Source organism: Saimiri boliviensis, chromosome 18, assembly GCF_048565385.1.
Source record: "Saimiri boliviensis isolate mSaiBol1 chromosome 18, mSaiBol1.pri, whole genome shotgun sequence".
NCBI lineage: Eukaryota > Metazoa > Chordata > Mammalia > Primates > Cebidae > Saimiri > Saimiri boliviensis.
The window spans coordinates 2164672-2182519 of NC_133466.1; the positions used below are offsets into that span (position 1 = coordinate 2164672).

Sequence of the window (17848 nt, forward strand, 5' to 3'; positions counted from 1 at the left end):
GGAGGCTGGGCTGTACCTGGAGGCTGGGCTGCACCTGGAGGCTGGGCTGCACCTGGAGGCCCCACATGGAGGCTGGATCGCACACAGAGGCTGCATTGCAGGTGGAGGGGCAGCTGGAGAGGGCTAGGGCAGGCCACGTCCAGGCTGCACTGTGGTTCAGGCCTTCTACTGGCGAGCCCCTTGCGGGTGGCAGATACTGACCACAGATGCAGCCTCAAGGCCTCCCAGCGCTGCTGCCTCTGAGCTTTGGGAGAGGCCTGAAGATGTGCATTTTAATCACTCCCCAGGAAGGCTGGTAATGGGACTCATTCTGAGCAGGGCACAAGGGGTCAGTTGGTGGTGCTGATGGGGTGAGGGGGAAACCAGGGGACCCAGGGGTGGCCAGAGAGCTCTGGGTCAGGTGGAAGACAGAGGCCTGCCCAGGGAAGAGTGGGCATCACCTGCGGCCAGTGGTCAGCGTCCGTCGGAGCTCCTGCAGGGGCGCCAGGCACACGGGCAGCACCGTAGGGGGGAAGCCAAGGAGGAAGGCATGCGAATGCCCCATCCCAGCCTGGGGGCTTGGGGGCGATGCTGGGGCCCAGGTTTAGGAAAATGAAGACAGGAAGTAGTGGGCTGGAGGGGAAATGGGGTTGCAGGACTGAGGGGCTGCGGGGTACCCACAGGCCGCAGGATGCTCACCCGGGGGTCGAGGAGAGCTTCCAGTAGCCACGACACAGCCCCGGCCCTGGACGTGTCAGGAACTTTATTTGTGGAAAGCAGAGAGGAGCCAGCCAGGCCTGAGATGGTGGAGTTAACATCTTCAGTTTTCCCACATTCCCCATCCCGAGGGTCCTGATGGTTCACGCTCCTATGAGCTGTTGACACCAAACCTGGAGACCCCCACGTCCCCCCTCCTGCCAGCACCATGCCTCCTTCCTGGGTGTGACCAGCACTTCCTGGGAGTGGGGAGGGAGAGCTTCTGCGGCCTCCTCCCAGGGTCCCTGGGGCCAGCCCCATCAGGGGCCCTGTGCATCTCATGACAGGCCTGGGCTTTGTCTGGGCCTGTCCCAGCACAGAGCTTATCCTGACAGGCACGAGTTGAGGCGGTGCGCCCACCCCAGGCCAGGCAAGGATCCGTGCTGAGTCACCTTGGGACATGGAGGCCCTCCTGGGGAGTGTGGCAGGGCCCCTTCCTAGGCCTGAGGGGGCCACACGGGACCCCGACTCTCCAGGGCACTTGCCTTGGGCAAATGACCTCCATGGTGGACAAGCTGGTGACGCAGGGTGACGCAGACAGGAAGGGAGTGGACTCCAGCCAAGAGCTCAGTCGCACAGGCCCGGCCCCTCACCTGATGGCCGAGGGTCCCAGGGGCGCCTCAGCTCCAAGTGGCCTGTGCCTCTCCTCTGGGGTCACCTTGACCCCGTCCAGTTCGCAAGGTCATTTGTGGCAGATTTGTAGCGGCTGTCAGGGGCAGTGGGTTCACCAAATCCCACTGTGCACCCCCAAGGCCCGGCATCAGCCTGAGTCCCAGACAGGCTCAGGGGAGGGAAGCCCCGGTTTCTGGGGGGCCGTGGACAGACTGGAGCTGCCCAGCCCGCGTGCAGTCAGTAGTGAGCCCCCAACTCAGCGGCCACCTTCTGGAGGAGGGTCTTGTGGTTCGCATACAGCGGGACGCGCCTGTCCACCACCTGCCATCGGATGGAGACCCCCGGGTCACGGGCATGCAGGTTCTGGAAGAACAAGGGCAGAGCTGACCCTCCCCACCGGCCCGGCCTCCGCCCAGCTGAGCCCACAGACGGCAGCCTTCCAGGGCCCGGGGCCTGCCGCGGGCTGGCCTGTGTGCCCTCACTCAACTCCCCTGTGAGGTGAGAGGCAGGGCCCCTGCGACAGGGGCACCCAAGATGCACTTGAGAGGCCCTGGGGATCCCTCAGGGGAAGAAGATGCAGGTGAAGCCTGAGGGAGCTGTTTAGCCTGCGTTTAACACCCAGGGTTATTGTATGGAACTTTCCCATCCCGGTGCTGAATGAGGAGCCTGCAGCACTAATCTAAGTACGGGGAACCCACATCCCCATCAAGGGCTACCAGCAGGAGCCGGGAGGGCTTTGCCAGCCTCATCGCTGGACGCCGCCCCGAGGCCTCCCTGGAGGAGCCGGTCCTGGAACTGCACAGGGCCCTGGTGGGTGCCTGCCCAGCGCGGGCAGCTCCAGCCACGTTCAGCAGTTCCCCAGCCTCTCCCTGGTGCCTCCCCACTCCCGTCACTTTCTGGGCAAGACTCTGACCCTGCAGCCTCCACTTTCTGGCCCTGGGCCCCAGGAGCACGGCCAGATCCCCCTTCAAGAAGCTCCAGGGGCACGTCCAGAATCTGGACCCCTGCCCCCACACTCCCCGAGCCCACGCCCATACGGAGTTCAGCCTGTTGAGCTCCACGTCGTTCTGGTCTTGGAAGTGGATGCTGACGGCCACTGTCTCGATCCAGGCATTGTCCGTGTTCCTCGGGTCATCCACGTAGCCTCTGTACACCTGGGTGGGCAGGGCAGGGTGAGCCGGCCAGTGAGGGACCCAATGGGTGCCCGGGCCCACCACGTGCCCTCCACCTGTCCCAGCTCTGAGCACGGCTGCCACCACGCACAGGCCCCTGGCCCGGCTCTCCCCAGCCGCTGCCAGCCCGCTCGGGCCTGCGCAGCTGAACAGCCCGAGGCGGGCATCATCCTGGACAGATGCGTCTTGCCCTGCAGAGACCTTGGACATGTCTGCTCAGTGAAGGAAGCCAGCCTCAGAAGCCACCTGCCGCAGGAGCCCGCTCACAACACACTCCCAGAACCGGCAAATCCAATGAGATAGGAAGCAGATTCAGGGGTGCTGGCGGGAGCTGGGGGTGACTGGGGCCATAGAATGTTCTAGAACTGGATAGAGGTGGTGGCGGCACCATGTCGTGAGGTGCTCTGCACCATGGCACTGCTCCCTTTTTTTAATTTTTTTGAGATGGAGTGCAGTGGTGCAACCTCGGCTCACTGCAACCTCTGCCACCTGGGTTCAAGCAATTACTCTGTCTCAGCCTCCCAAGTAGCTGGGATTACAGGCACCTGGCACCACACCAGGCTAATTTTTATATTTTTGTAGAGACAGGGTTTCACTATGTTGTCCAGGCTGGTCTCGAACTCTTGATCTCAGGTGATCCACTTGCCTCGGCCTCCCAAAGTGCTGGGATTACAGGTGTGAGCCACCACGCCCAGCCTGCTCACTTTTAAATGGTTAATTTCATGTATGTGAATTTTACCTCAAGAAAAATAAATAAATTCTATTTAGATGTAAGAGAGAGCTGGCAGCACCCCCGAGGCCCTGCACTAACCCCATGAAGCCACTGAGTTTGCAGATGAAACCGTCAGTGTCAGCGATGGCACCTGCTTCCACCTAACATTCGACAAGAGAGCTGGCGAGAATGTCATGCCCGCTCAGAGGAGCTCAGGAATGAGCCACGGGGCATGCAGTCTTCAAAACATTAGAATACTGAACAAGTGAGGCACATTTGTCAATCCTGACCTAAAAATGGAGCCATCACGGATTAATTAGAGAAAAAGCAAGTTCTAGGAAAATGTGCGCGCATAGCCTGATTCCGTCGTTGTTGCTGTCGTGGTTTTTGTTTGTTTGCGTGTTTGAGACAGAGGCTTGCTCCGTCACCTGCATGAGTGCAGTGTGCAATGACACAATCTCAGTTCACTGCAGCCCCTGACTCCCGGGTTCAAATGATTCTCCTCCCTCAGCCTCCCAAGTAGCTGGGATTACAGACACGCAACTCCATGCCTGGCTAATATTTTGTATTTTTAGTAGAGCTGGGGTTTGGCCATGTTGTCCAGGCTGGTCTCAAACTCCGGACCTCAAGTGATCTACCCACCTCGGCCTCCCAAAGTGCTGGGATTCCAGGTGTGAGTCAGCACGCTCGGCCCCTGTAGCCTGTTTTTCTAGAGTGTGCGTGAAGGGCCGGGTGAGGTGGCTTGGACCAGGCGAGGTGGCTCACGCCTGGAATGCCAGCGCTTTGGGAGGCCGAGATGGCTAAATCGGTTGGGGTCAGGAGTTCGAGACCAGCCTGAGCAATGTGGCCAAACCCCGTATCTACTAAAAATACAAAATATGAGTTAGGTGTGGTGTCTTGCGCCTGTAATCCGGAGGATCACTTGAGCCAGGAGGTGGAGACTTCAGTGAGCCAACATCACACCGCTGCACTCCAGCCTGGCTGACAGAATGAGACCTTGTTTCCCAAAAAAAAAAAAAAAAAAAAAAAAAAAGTGTGCATGACTTTGTGTGAGAGCAAGAGCTGGAGACGGAGGCTTTCGAAGGAAAGATCGAGGTTTCTAAGGAAGCAAACAAAATGTCCCGGCACAGTCGTCCCCAGGCTGGGCATGAGACGGGGGGGGGGGGGGGGGGGGAGGCAGAGGACGGGTCTGAGGCAGGGGCTGGCTTCCCGGCACCCTTGGGTGCGGCTGTGCTCAAGGCAAGGGTGGATGTGGGAAGGAGGCCAGCACCAGGCCTCCAAGCAGCTGCCACACCGAAGGCAGCACGGGCCCTCAGTCTGACCCCTTGATTGAGAGAGGAGAAGATGGAGCGGAGGGAAGGTGAGATGTCTGAGCCCCACACACAGCTCTGCGTCCTGGTCCCTTGGGAGCTGCGCAACGTGGGGCTGGGGGCAGGCACCATGGTCACCCGGAGAGCTGGGTGGGACCGCCGTCAACCAGTGAAGCTGGGTGGGACCGCTGTCACCCGGTGGGGCTGGGGCAGGCCCCAGTATCACACTGTGTTCGCCCTGCAGCCCTGGGGACTTGCGGGTGGGGCGGAGTGAACAGGCCAGCCCTACCTCCGAGCCATGCTTCAGCAGCTTCTCGAAAGACAGCCAGTGCTCCCGCCGGAGGATCCACTTCAGCTTCCGAGGCAGCATCTCCCCTGGCTCCCGGGAGCCCTGGACAGCAGAGGACAGCGCCAGGTCAGCAGGGCGCTGAAGCGGGACCCAGGCTGCCCTGGCACCACCTCCACTGGCCTCCTGCCCGGCGTGGGCAGCGGCCCAGCCCTGGGAGCCACAGGCAGGCAGCATCTCAGGCTGGAGTGACACTGCCCAGAACCCACCGTCCACGTCAGCATCTGAGCCCTGTGGAGGTCTGAGCTGGGGGCGCTGGGCTGCAGGCGAAACCTCTGAGGAGCAGGGACAGCCCTGGGGGCAGCCCCAGGGTGCCCAACCTGAGCTCAGGGTCCCCAAGCTGACAGGGCACCCCCACCCCGCTCTCCTGGCACTCAACCTCCCGGCTGGCGCCCAGTGCACAGGCTACCCCAGAGGTTCCTTGTTTGCATTCCAGTCCCACCCTGGCCTGCGCTGGGGATGGCCGGGCTCCCAGATGCTCCCGAGCGCCACCGGCCTCAGGGGCCTGGCTCTGGCCCGCACTCCTCCTCCCCACACCCATCTTTCCCACCCCAGGTGTCATTCAAAGTCTTGCTGAAATGCCCGTGGGTGTCTCATGAAGACTGCACAGGCCAAGTCAGTGCTGTCCCACCTCAGCTCCGGTGACACCCCACCCTGGAGTGTGTGTGCCCTACAGAGCCAGGAACCCAGGAGGCCCCTCAGTGTGCCCCTCTCAGTGACCAGCCAGAGCTGACAGGGGTGCTGCTGAGCGGGAGACCAGACCCAACGCCACGCACCCTGCATGGAGAGGCCGGAGAGCAGAGGGTGACGCGTGCCCCAAGGCCGGGTGTGCACGGGTGGAGAAGCACTGGGTGAGAGCGGCGGGGCAGCAAGGGGACCCCGAGGCCAAAGGCTCACTCTGCTGCGGGGGTGGTCCCGGCCGTGGGGACGGGCTCCAGAGCACTGGGACTCAGCGGCTGGGGCTGGGCTCCAAACCCCCGTTCTGCTCAAAGGCCCTCGTTGAAACGCTACCCTGCACACCTCAGTGGCACACACCCCACACCAGCAGAGGCAGCCACCAGGCGGTGAGCTCAGGTCAGAGAAACGCAACAGCTTCTTGCTGAGTTGCTATAAGTCATGCTCCCGGGGCCAGGTGCAGAGGACAGGCGCTGACGGGCAGGCTGTAACCCAGAGGCCACACCATGGCCAGGCCTGGCAGGACTCATCTCCTGGCATGACCAGCCTCTTCCATCCCCTGCAGTGAGGGGACTGGAAGTCTGCAGAGGCCGTGCTGGCCTGGGAGGACACAGGAGCTGCTGAAGGCACTGCTGACTCTGTCCGCCCCTCCCCACAAAACCCCTGGGGTTCGCTTCAGCCTCAGCCCCACAACCAGCCACTTCCCCTGAGCTGAGGGCCTGGGCACACCCCTGGGCCCTGCCTCTGCCCCTGCCCCTGGATGACACCATCCTGTCTTTACAGCTCAGCACTGGGCCCCCAAAGGTCGGGAGTAGGTGGATGTATGTTACACCGGAGGAGCTACCTCTGCTCCCAACACCCCAGACTCCGCAAGGGGAGCCCTGGTGGCCTCCAGCCTCAGCCCAGCCCATGCCTGGGACGCAGCAGGTGCCTGTTAGTGTTTATGCAGCAAAGGAGCCTCTGAACCTGGGTTTCTCCACCTGCAACACGAGGAACCAGGAGGACTATCTCCTACAGGTAACACGGGCTGGGGTCTCCAACCCTCCCTGCCCAGTGACTGCAGGGGGCTGGCATTCAGTCCGTGGGCGCAATGGACGAAGGGACGAGTGACCTGCAGACAGCCCAGCGGACAGAGATCCCACTGCGGCCGCCTTACCCCAGGCAGGGCCCAGTGCTCAGAGAGAGGGAGCTTCACCACCAGCACTTCCAGCATCTTCTTTATGCTCTTCCTGCAGATGGTTCCATCCTCATTTCGCTTCCACCTGCGGAGGGAACGGCCGTGGCTGCCCAGACCCCGGTGTGGCTCCACCCTGGCCTGCACCTTGGGGCCTAGCCCTGCCTGAGACGGGGGTGTCAGGCCTGCTGCAGACCCAAGCTGTCTTCTTCTTCCAGTTCTTCATCCCCAGGGAAAAGACGCAGACAGAAACCGCAAGGGCCCGTCCTCCCCACTTCCACCAGCAGCTGGCAGGACTAGGAAGAGCCCCAGCTTTTACAGAGGACTTTTTAAAGATTAAACGCTTTAAAAAGGCACCTGCCCTTTGACCCGGCTTTGCAGTTTGACAACTCTTAGAAAAGGCAGCCGGGAGCCCAGGGAGGTGATGTGGGTGCCGAACGCAGCCAGGGAGGCCAAGGAGAGACCGAAGCACCCGGGAGCAGAGCGTGACTGGCGGCCCAGGGCCGTGTGTGCACCGAGAGAAGCCGCGGAGGAGAGCGGCTGGGCAGCAAGAGGACCCGCAGGACAAAGGCCCCTCTGCAGGGGAGGTCCCGGCTGTGGAGGCAGAGCCCCAAGAGAGTGCGGGGTACAGCAGCTGGGCCTGGGCCGGGAACCCCATCCTACCCAACGGGAACAGCCCGCACTCCCAGCAGCTTCACCAGGGAAGGAAGCTTCTGCACCCCTGTGAGGCGGAGTGTGAGGGTGAGTGTGGAGCTGTGTGTGGATGGTGTGGAGTGAGTGTGAGGGTGAGTGTGGAGCTGTGTGTGTGGATGGTGTGGAGTGAGTGTGAGGGTGAGTGTGGAGCTGTGTGTGGATGGTGTGGAGTGTGAGGGTGAGTGTGGAGCTGTGTGTGTGGATGGTGTGGAGTGAGTGTGAGGGTGAGTGTGGAGCTGTGTGTGTGGATGGTGTGGAGTGAGTGTGAGGGTGAGTGTGGAGCTGTGTGTGGATGGTGTGGAGTGTGAGGGTGAGTGTGGAGCTGTGTGTGTGGATAATGGGGAGTGTGAGGGTGAGTGTGGAGCTGTGTGTGTGGATGGTGTGCAGTGAGTGTGAGGGTGAGTGTGGAGCTGTGTGTGTGGATGGTGGGGAGTGTGAGGGTGAGTGTGGAGCTGTGTGTGGATGGTGTGGAGTGAGTGTGAGGGTGAGTGTGGAGCTGTGTGTGGATGGTGTGGAGTGTGAGGGTGAGTGTGGAGCTGTGTGTGGATGGTGTGGAGTGAGTGTGAGGGTGAGTGTGGAGCTGTGTGTGGATGGTGTGGAGTGTGAGGGTGAGTGTGGAGCTGTGTGTGTGGATGGTGTGGAGTGAGTGTGAGGGTGAGTGTGGAGCTGTGTGTGGATGGTGTGGAGTGTGAGGGTTAGTGTGGAGCTGTGTGTGTGGATGGTGGGGAGTGTGAGGGTGAGTGTGGAGCTGTGTGTGTGGATGGTGTGCAGTGAGTGTGAGGGTGAGTGTGAAGCTGTGTGTGTGGATGGTGTGGAGTGTGAGGGTGAGTGTGGAGCTGTGTGTGTGGATGGTGTGGAGTGTGAGGGTGAGTGTGGAGCTGTGTGTGTGGATGGTGTGGAGTGTGAGGGTGAGTGTGGAGCTGTGTGTGTGGATGGTGGGGAGTGTGAGGGTGAGTGTGGAGCTGTGTGTGTGGATGGTGGGGAGTGTGAGGGTGAGTGTGGAGCTGTGTGTGTGGATGGTGTGCAGTGAGTGTGAGGGTGAATGTGAAGCTGTGTGTGTGGATGGTGTGGAGTGTGAGGGTGAGTGTGGAGCTGTGTGTGTGGATGGTGTGCAGTGAGTGTGAGGGTGAGTGTGGAGCTGTGTGTGGATGGTGTGGAGTGTGAGGGTGAGTGTGGAGCTGTGTGTGGATGGTGTGCAGTGAGTGTGAGGGTGAGTGTGGAGCTGTGTGTGTGGATGGTGTGCAGTGAGTGTGAGGGTGAGTGTGGAGCTGTGTGTGTGGATGGTGTGCAGTGAGTGTGAGGGTGAGTGTGGAGCTGTTTCCCTGTGGCTGGGGGTCCTTTAATGGACAGGGACTGGCAGAAAAGTGACGCAGCTCCATGGAGAGGGCATCAGCCTGGGATCTTCCCGCAGGAGTGGGCATGGACATTCCTGCCACATTTCACGTGTAGTCATGTTTATCCACAGATGCTCCCTGCATCCCCCAGTTGGGCACCAAGTGCCAAGTACCAAAGCTGCCCTCCCAGCTCCTCCCAGTCCCTGAGCATCAGGGAATGGCGGCCCCAGGACAGTGCGTGTCAGTGGCGCTGAGGTGCTGGAGCCCCCTGCGGGCGTGAACTCACCGTGTGACCACGGGGTGCAGCGCGTGGTTGGGTCCGAAGCAGCTGAGGCTCCCGCGCCCACGCAGCCCTGTGCGGCCCATGGGGTTCCTGGGAGGCAGAGGGTCGACTCAGCCTGCCGTCCACTGGGGGAGCAGGACAGGGCAGGCAGTGTGACCAAGAGGGGACAGCGGGCATCAGGAGCCGGGCACAGGGGGATGCGTACTGGGCTACCGTATGGTGGGGCGCCACGTCTCCAGAAGGTCCCCAACAGCATCACCGCCGGCATCCCCACCAGTGTCACCACCGTCCCCGCCACCATTCCCGCCACTATTCCCACCAGCGTCCCCACCACTCTCCCTGCCACAGTGGGGACAGTGCTATTGTTCCTCCACCCGGCCACTCTGACCTCCAAACCCCGCCAGAGCTGCAGCCTCTGACCCTTCCCCAACGGGCCTCCTCTCTGCACAGCCTGGACTCCAGGCCACCCGCCACCTCGCCTCGCCCTCCCCATTCATCTCACCTCCTCTGAGCCGGCCTGACTGTTCCCAGGGGAGCCCCCACCTCAGCTCTGCCTGCGCTCCCCACTCCTGCTGCCCTCCACACCCTCAAGTGAGGCCACCGGCACTCACCCCACCCCACCTTGTACTGGCTCCCACCACAGACGGGGCTCCCCAGCCTAGGCAGGCACCCCCCAATACATCAGCATGTGGACCTGAGCCTGCCCCTGCGTCTCTTCTCTCTTCTCTGTCCCCTTGATTTGCTGGCCCTCTAGGCTCCTCATCAGCTGCCACTTGTGGACGGACCACCCCGAGAAGGACACCAGCCCAGCTGCACCCCGAGTTCCAAGTCAGCCCCACTGCCCACTTCCTCGCGGATCACAGGCCGACTTACAAGCTCCGCAGGCCAGCCGACACCAGGGCTCCCTCACACAGGGCGGGCAGCAGCTCCCGGCCCTCTGCACTCTCCCCCCTCCTCCTGCCACCCTCCGAGTCCTGCCAGCCCCAGTGTTGCAGCATCCTCCTGAGTCCACGTGGCTGTGCACGGCTGCCCCGGGAGACCCAACCACCTCTAGCAGCGGCTGCCCCCGCCAGGCCTGCACCACCGTCCCCGACGCTGCCTGCATGGCAGCCTCCAGCTGGCCTCCCTGCCTCCGCCAGCCCCTCCTTTCTGTTGCTCCCCCAGCCCCGCTGCCACCCGCCCCTGCCCAGCTGTCAGGGGCCCCAGCTCTCATCACGCCTCTACACAGACCCGCCCGTGCCCACAGCGCTCAAAGTCCAATCCACACGGAACCTGCCCAGTGTGTGGGGCCCACCTGGCCAGGCCGCTCAGACGCCCCCCACAGCTCACCCTGCAGCCTCCCTTGTGGCTGGGGCCCTTGCATGGTGGGGCCCAGGCAGCCTCCCCAGAAGCTGCTCAGAAACCAGAGCCACGCCCGGCCGAGCGCAGAGCCCACACCGCATCCAGCAAGGCCCCGAGCCCTCGGCGGGAAGGCGGGGCTCAGCCAGGGTTCCTGCGAGGGCCGCTGCCGCCCCAGCCCCGCCGAGCCCCCCTCTCCCTCCTGTCCACGCTGCCCATTCTCCTGCCTGCACTCAAGCCGCTGTGCGGGCAGAACCCAGAACCAAGGCCACCGACGAATTCGGCACCAGGTGGAGCTGCAGTGAACTCTGGGAGGAGAGAAAGACGGGGCCCTGCTGCTGGGAGCAAGGCTGCCTCAGTCTCCCCCTCACTGCTGTTCACACTGAGCCCGGCACATTGGTCTAGAGGCTCACAGGGGAGGCCACACGCTCCTCCTGGCACAAGTCACCCCCACAGGAAGCTCTGGGCCCCAGGGCCTTGCTGTCATCTCACTGTCCCTGTCCCTAGTGGGCCAGTGTCGGAGCCAGGAGGACGGTGAAGGCCTGCCGGCTCCCACCACTAAACCACGTGCACGCCTGCTACTGCCGGGGGGAGGAACGCCCCCCACACTTGCTCCTCAGTCAGCCTGAGCGGGCAGGCAGCAGGGGCTCAGACCACCACACGGCCCTCTCCCAGGTGTGTCCCAAAGCCCCTGTTCCCACGGCCCCCACCCATACCCAAGCCTCCAGCTGCTCTCACGGTGCCCTGATCTCAGAGCCCTGGTCATTACCTCGCCCACATGGCTCTAGCCCCTCATCTCCGTGCCACGCGCCGTGTGGCTCCATCACGGTCAAGGCACAGGCCCTTCCATAAACCTCCCTGCACAACCCCAAAGCACAAAGGCAGCGACATCACGTGTCCATTCCTCCATCCACTCGCAGCTCCGGAAACGCAGGTGGGTGGGGGAGGGGAGGGCTGGCCCGGGGGTTGAACAAGGCAGAATCTTTGCTAACCTGACCTCAATTCGTTTTGGAAAGAGGCGGCAAGACAAGTCCAGATAGAGAAGATTCAAAGGAGGAAGGGATGAGCAGGCAGGGGCCGAGGGCAGGGCTGCTTTAAAGGGTCTGTGACAGCAGGAGCAGCGCAGAGGGCAGGAGGGCCCGTGTGCGGGAAGAGCAGGACATTCCTGGGATGAGGCCCTTGAGGGGCAATGGGAGGCGGGTCTGGCATGAGGGTGCATGGGGTGAACAACCCTACACATTTACGTCCTTCCCAGAACCTCAGGATCTGGCCTTGTTCAGAAATAGCGTCTGCAGGTGTAATTAGTTAAGATGAAGTCACCTTGGAATAGTGTTGGCCCCAAACCCGGTATGTTTTATAATCCTTAGAAGAGACCCAGACACGTGCAAGGAGAGCCCATGTAGCTGGGGAGGCAGAGATCGAGGTGATGCGCCCACAAGCCAAGGAATGCAGAGGGCTGCCAGGAACAGCAGGAGCTGGGGAGGCCGGGAGGAGTCTCCCTGCAAGCCCTCAGGGGGAGTGGGGCCCTGCCCACCCTTGATTTCCGACTCCTGGCTCCCAGAACTGTGAGACAGATGATCCATTTCCGTTAAGCCCCCAGTTTTTGGTACGTTGTTACAACAGCCACGGAAAACTAATACGGTGAGGGATCTGGCCCCAGACAGATGTGGGGTTAGGCACTTTAGAAAGGGCATCCGAGTGTGTGAGTGACTTGAGTTAGACAAGCTGACACAGGCTGCCATTGTGAATGGGCCAAGAGAGTTAGGGTTAGGGTTAGGGGATAAGGTTAGGGTTAAGGATTAGGGTTAGGGTTAGGGGATAAGGTTAGGCAAACCCCAAAGGCTGACGGGGCAGGGCCCGTGGGGAACACACTCACAGGGGCACACCCCACAGGCTGACGGGGTGGGGACCATGGAGGGCACACTCACAGGGGCAGCCCGGCCTGCACCACGTATGGCCCATGGAAGCTCTGGCGGTCCCTCAGGCCGTCCACTGCGTTGTACTGGATGGTGGACAGCAGCTCCAGGGTGCTGGGAGCAGAGGAGAAGGCAGCGTCTGTGTCCCAGGGTGGCAGGCGGGACAGAGCAGACAGGCAGGGGACACCCCACCCCAGGGCCCAGCCGAGTGGCTGCAGGCTGGGTGCATGGGACAGGGGAAGCTGGTCCAGGCAACTCCAGGCCCCCATGAGCCCCTCCTGCTCACCCCGGCCTCCCCGGGCTGGGCCCTGACTGGGGTTCTCAGGGGATCCCCCAGGAGGCCTTGGGTTCGGAGCCTCCTGAGGGGCCGGCTGGGAGCACGGACAGCGGCTGGCACTCACTCTCCCACGGGGTCTGTGGCGCCCATGTCCTTCCTCTCCGCCGTGTAAAAGGGCGGGTCGTAGATGAGGAACTCCGTCTGTTGCAAAACGGGGTTTTCCCTCAGATTTGCACCCCCACTGCAAAGCTGACCCAGGCACCAGGGCAGACGGGCAGCTCCGGGCCACAGCAGCTGCTCAGCTGGGTCCGAACCCGACCCCAACATCGCAACATGCAGGCAGAGCTCCAAGCCGGGCGGAGGTGGGGCTCAGCTCAAGGACCCCCCCTGGGCCAGCCGAGGGGCCGGCGGCTGTGACTGGGGCCTGGGGGCTCTCCCCAGAGTGGGGCGAGGGCTAAGCTGCAACCTAGAGGCAGGGAGGGTTCTGTGTTGGAGACCGAGGGAAAGCAGCTGAGGCAGCAGCCTGGACTGTTCCATAAGGGCCAGAGAGAAGCCCTGCAGCAGGAGGGCGGGGGTCTCCCGGGGCCATTAGCCACCTCTCTGTCTCTGTGTCTCTGCCTCTTCCATGCCTGGCACCCAGAAACGGGACAGAGCCATTCACGGGGGTGGGTGGGGTCTAGGAGCAGGGCATGACTAGGAGATGGGGCAGGGGCGCTGGGCCTGGGACGGCCGTGGGAGCAGCGGGAGTCTCAGGCTCTGTGGGGGTCAGTCTGCTCCCCAGGCTGCTCTACCACCTCCAGCTGTGAGGCTTCTGTGACTTGACTTCTCTGTGCCTCAGTTTCCTTAACTGTCACAGAGGTGCTGCCGGACACACAGATCCCCTGTGACTGCAGTGGCCAGGAGCCAGGGTTAACACCGGACAGAAGGGGACAGGGCCGCCCTCCCTCCCCAGGGGTGCAGGCACTCCGCCTGCTTGGGGTCGGGCAGGCGCTCACCTCCCAGGGCACCTTCTCGTTGGGCACGGGGAAGCGCGTGACGGCGCAGCTGGGGTAGAGGAGGTGCCGGGCGCTCACATGGTAGCCATCACCCCGCTCCTCCATACTCTTCCCCACTCCCGGCTCAGCATCCGGCTCCTCCGAGGCCTTCTGGGAGGCTGGGGACCGTCAGGAGGCCGTGAGGTGAGGCCGAGCCCAGGCCCAGGTGCCCACCCACGGGACAGGGACTTCCTCTGCAGTCCTTCGGCCAAGACACCTCGGCTGCCTCCACCTCCCCAAGCCCAAACGGCCACACAGGCTGAACACCAGCTCTGAAGTGGGCGGGGCCCCCAGGGAGGGCGGACGTCGGAGGTCAGGGCAGCGTCCCCGTGGACCTCGGTAACGAGCTGAACTCAGAGGGCGGTCACCGAGGGCAAATGTGCCCTGGGGCGGCGAGACCCCGTGGCCCGACGAAGGCCACCTATGTCCCTTTCTTAGCCGGCTGCCAGTTCAGGAAGGCAGACTTTGCTTCCCGTTGCTCAGCTGCGTGACCGGGTTCAGATGAGGTCCGCAGCACCCCGACTCCGCAGCAGGGTGTGTGGGAAGCTCAGGGTACGTGGGCCAGTCCTGCCCGAGGACGTCCGGGAGCCTGGTCAGGTCAGGGATTGGGCGGGGCCTCGGCGCCGGTGCGGGCATCGGTGGGCGGGCTGAGCTCCTGAGGACGCTGGCCCTGCCGGGCCTGGGAACAGGCTGCAGCCAATGCCTTCTGCCCAGAGCGCCCCCAGCTGCCTCTCCTCCCAACTGACCCCAGACCCAAAAGCACACAGGCGGGTGGAGACCAGCTGCTGTCCCGGCCACTCACCCAGACTGGGGACGTCCGCCTCCGAGCCGAAGCCGCTGTCCCGAAGCGTCCTCACGATCCAGTGCAGGGCTCGGGCCGTCTGGGCCACCTGGAAGGCACCGCCCGCAGCGCAGTGAGCACCTGCTACCCACACACACGGCACCCCCCACCGTCCACTGTGCCCTCGCTCCCCCGGCCGGGAGCCCCACCCCTGCCCCTCAGCCCCTGTGCCCTTTGAAAGTGAGACACCACCTCCTCCCCAGGCGGCCGCTGAGCCAGCCAGGACGCTGCCCAGGACCCACCCCGCCCCACTTCAGACACGTCTGAAGGCCCAGCCTGCCTGAGAGACACCACGGTGGGACCGCCACGGGACTGGGCGAGCCAAAGGAGGGGACCAGCGTGAAGCCGAAGTCAGGCAACCCTGCACTGCAGGGAGAGGCCACTGGCCGTCAGAGCCCAACGCTTCCAGGGCTCCTGCGCCTCCCAGAAGGGACCTCCCCAGAGGCCAATGCGCCCACCACAGTGACAGCGGGAAATGTCTGACTCCTGTGGCTCAGCACTGGGCACCCTGTCAGGGGTCCCAGCAAGGTCGAGATGTGGGGAGAGGCGGCCTGGGCAGACCCCCGGGTGCCGCAGGCAGGGCTGGCGGACAGCGGACGCCCCAGCAGCACAGCAAGGCTGGGAGGAGCAGCACCGGGAGGCTGAGCCGTCCGAGAACTTGGTGCTGACCGCGGGAGCTGCCGTGGCCTCAGGGCTGTGGCTGGAAAGCGGGCCCAGCCCAGCTGGTGGCCGTGGATGGGGTGGGGCAGGCAGAGCCTCAGAGGCCATCTCGACGCCCTCCACACTCCAGCCCTGTGGCCTCTCCAGGGCTCAGGCAGAGTCCTGCAGCCTCCTCGGAGGCCGGGAGGGGACGAGCATTCTGTTCCCGGGAGCAGCCGGGAGCACAGCCCAGCCATGGGGGCCTCCACGCACACGGGAGGAGCTCAGCTACGAGGCGCTCGGCGGGCTTTCTGGAGGACATCCAGGGCACCTCTTCCGCTGGGAACGGCTGCCTGATGTTCCAGCCTCCTCACCACCGCCTGTCGGAGCACTGCTTCCCGGTGCCACCGCAGGGCACAGCCGCCCGACAGGCCCAGCGACGGCACCTCCTGAGCGGAGGCTCAGACCCACCTGCTCCTCCAGGGAGGCCAACCTCTGCTCCATGGAGCCCGACCTCTTCAGCGGGCCCAGGTCCAGCACGTCCGCCATGGCGTCAACCCTGAAAGAGGAAGCAGCTGAGCTGGCTGCACCAGGCCTCGGGCCCCAGGAGCGCCATGCCGCTCTGCGGACGCCCGCCAGGCCTCGGCTTCCTCTTAACATGAAGCAGTTTCTGGCATGCATTGCTCCCAGAGAACCAAACTGCCAGGCCCCAAAGGGGGAGACGGACAGCCCAGGCTCCCAAGCTCGGGCCAACTGTCCCTCCCAGGAGAGAGACGCAGGCGAGTGAAGGCGGGGGTGAGTGACAGGGGGGTGAGTGCAGCGGGGGGAGGTGAGTGAAGAGAGAGGGGGGCAGGGAGTGAAGAGAGAGGGGGGCGGGTGAGTGAAGTGGGGGTGAGTGAAGAGAGAGGGGAGGTGAGTGAAGAGAGAGAGGTGGGGGAGCCCCCCAGAGGCCACCCAGGCCCGCCCGAGCCCCCTGGTGCCTGTGGACCCACCAGAGGTCCCCCCAAGGCTGCCTGCGCCCCCAGGCCCGCCCGAGCCCCGCACTTCTTGCTGATGTCCTCGATCCTCTGCTCGGGCCGCTGCTTCTGCTGGAACTGCTGGTGCTGCAGGTAGGTCTCCTTCAGGTAGATCTCCCAGGACAGCAGGGCCGCCTCCTCGTTCTTCTCCAGCTTGTTCTCTGTCAGGGTAGGGGACAGGCGGGGGGCCTGGAATCCTCAGGAGGTGGATCCCGAAGCCCTGACCCATCCGGGGGCCTTGGAGGCAGGGGCCGGTCCCGAGTGGCAGGCGGAGTTGGCCCACACCTGCCCCAAGGGGGCCTCTGGGCTCAGTAGCCTGAGCGGCCTGCGTGCCCGCCGAGCGCCCGGGGTTCCTGGTGGAGCTGCCGCGCCACCTCTACCCGCTCTGCACCTGGTGGGCAGCAGGCGCGGGAGGGGATGGGGGCTGGCTTACTGAGCTGCTTGTGCCTCTTGGCCGGGGTCTTCAGGACCACCCTCTTGATGAAGAGCTGCAGGTGGCTGAGCAGGATGAAGGGGGGCGGCGCGGGGGGCCGGCTGTGGTACTCCTCAATCAGGTCGTGGCGCTGGAACTTCCAGATCTGGTCCGTGTGCTCCTGTACCTGCTGGAAGGTGTAGCTGTCAGGGAGGAGAGGATGACAGCTCAAGGTCAGGGTGTTCACCCAGAACAGACCCGATCACCACCCACGTGCCCACGGCGATGCCATGGAGAGCAGAGCTACGCCACACGGGAGGCCAGCTCCAGGTGCAGGACTCAGCCCCCAGCCCTCACAACTCCAGGTTTCCTGGGAACCAAGGCAAGAAAAAAGGAGAATCACACAGACTTTGGATTCTATAAGCCTCACTGGGGAATAACACGAAGTGGGTGCGTATCAGGAGACAGATACTTCCCGGCGTTGACCTCTAAGAGTTTACCTGTGGATTCTGACAAGCACGAGAGCCAGGCCCCCTGGGGGTGCATGTGGAGGGGGCAGGGCTACAGGGGCCTCTCAGTGTGTCTCAGTGACGGGCACAGAGCCCCTGCAGCGGTAGCCAGCAGGGTGGGTACCATACTTGCTGCAGGGACAGCGTCCTGCCACCAGCCCCATGGCCACAAGACGCCAGTCCTCGTCCACGCTGGGTTCTCTCGACGTTCAGAACCCACGTTAAAGCAAAAGGTGGCAACCTCCGCAGCTCAGCCAATGAAACAGGAAGAGGAACAGTTGGTGCCCGACAAAGCCAGGAACAAGGATTTTCAGAGTCGTGGGCAGCACAGGGCCTGGCCGCAGAGGCCAGGAAGGGCTCGGAGGGCCTGGGGGGCCTTCTGAACTATGGGGGCAGCGCGGGGAGACTGGGCCTTCTGTGGGCCGTGACAGCTCCGCAGCCATGCTGGACTCCTCAGATCTACTGTTGAGGCCAGGAATTGACATGGAAGCCCCAGAGCCAACCAGAGGCCCGCAAGGACCCCAAACACCTGCGCTTCCATTACGTGGACTCCTGCTTTCCTGGAGTTCTTTAACTTTTTCTTTTTGAGATGGAATCTCACTCATGTCGCCCAGGTTGGAGTGCAATGGCTGATCTCAGCTCCCTGCAACCTCCGTCTCCCGGATTCAAACGATTCTCTTGCTTCAGCCTCCTGAGTAGCTGGGATTACAGGTGCACACCACCATGCCCAGCTAATTTTTCTATTTTTAGTAGAGACGAGGTTTCACCATGTTGGTCAGACTCATTGCGAACGCCTGACTTCAGGTGATCCACCTGCCTT

At 63.1% G+C, this 17848-nt stretch overlaps 1 protein-coding gene and 2 non-coding genes across 10 annotated transcripts in view; all 3 read right to left on the reverse strand.

Annotated features, from left to right (window-relative positions):
• Nucleotides 1-725: 725 nt before the first annotated feature.
• Nucleotides 726-17848, reverse strand: part of TRPM2 (transient receptor potential cation channel subfamily M member 2) — a 66452-nt gene continuing 49329 nt past the window's right edge. For all 8 annotated transcript variants that reach the window (XM_074389504.1, XM_074389503.1, XM_039480571.2 and 5 more), the window contains 12 exons: nucleotides 16541-16722; nucleotides 16136-16268; nucleotides 15563-15650; nucleotides 14414-14501; nucleotides 13573-13730; nucleotides 12702-12778; nucleotides 12313-12414; nucleotides 9050-9136; nucleotides 6719-6824; nucleotides 4831-4932; nucleotides 2385-2501; nucleotides 726-1710 (listed from right to left, as the gene is read on the reverse strand). In XM_074389504.1, the coding sequence (XP_074245605.1) occupies nucleotides 1585-1710; nucleotides 2385-2501; nucleotides 4831-4932; nucleotides 6719-6824; nucleotides 9050-9136; nucleotides 12313-12414; nucleotides 12702-12778; nucleotides 13573-13730; nucleotides 14414-14501; nucleotides 15563-15650; nucleotides 16136-16268; nucleotides 16541-16722 (1366 nt within the window). In that variant the 3' untranslated portion in view covers nucleotides 726-1584. The remainder of the gene's footprint in view (nucleotides 1711-2384; nucleotides 2502-4830; nucleotides 4933-6718; nucleotides 6825-9049; nucleotides 9137-12312; nucleotides 12415-12701; nucleotides 12779-13572; nucleotides 13731-14413; nucleotides 14502-15562; nucleotides 15651-16135; nucleotides 16269-16540; nucleotides 16723-17848) is intronic.
• On the reverse strand, nucleotides 4889-4963 carry LOC120368514 (Z6 small nucleolar RNA). Its single transcript, XR_005582619.1, has one exon. It is a non-coding gene; the product is annotated as a Z6 small nucleolar RNA (small nucleolar RNA).
• Nucleotides 6711-6765, reverse strand: LOC120368513 (Z6 small nucleolar RNA). The gene has a single exon (XR_005582618.1). It is a non-coding gene; the product is annotated as a Z6 small nucleolar RNA (small nucleolar RNA).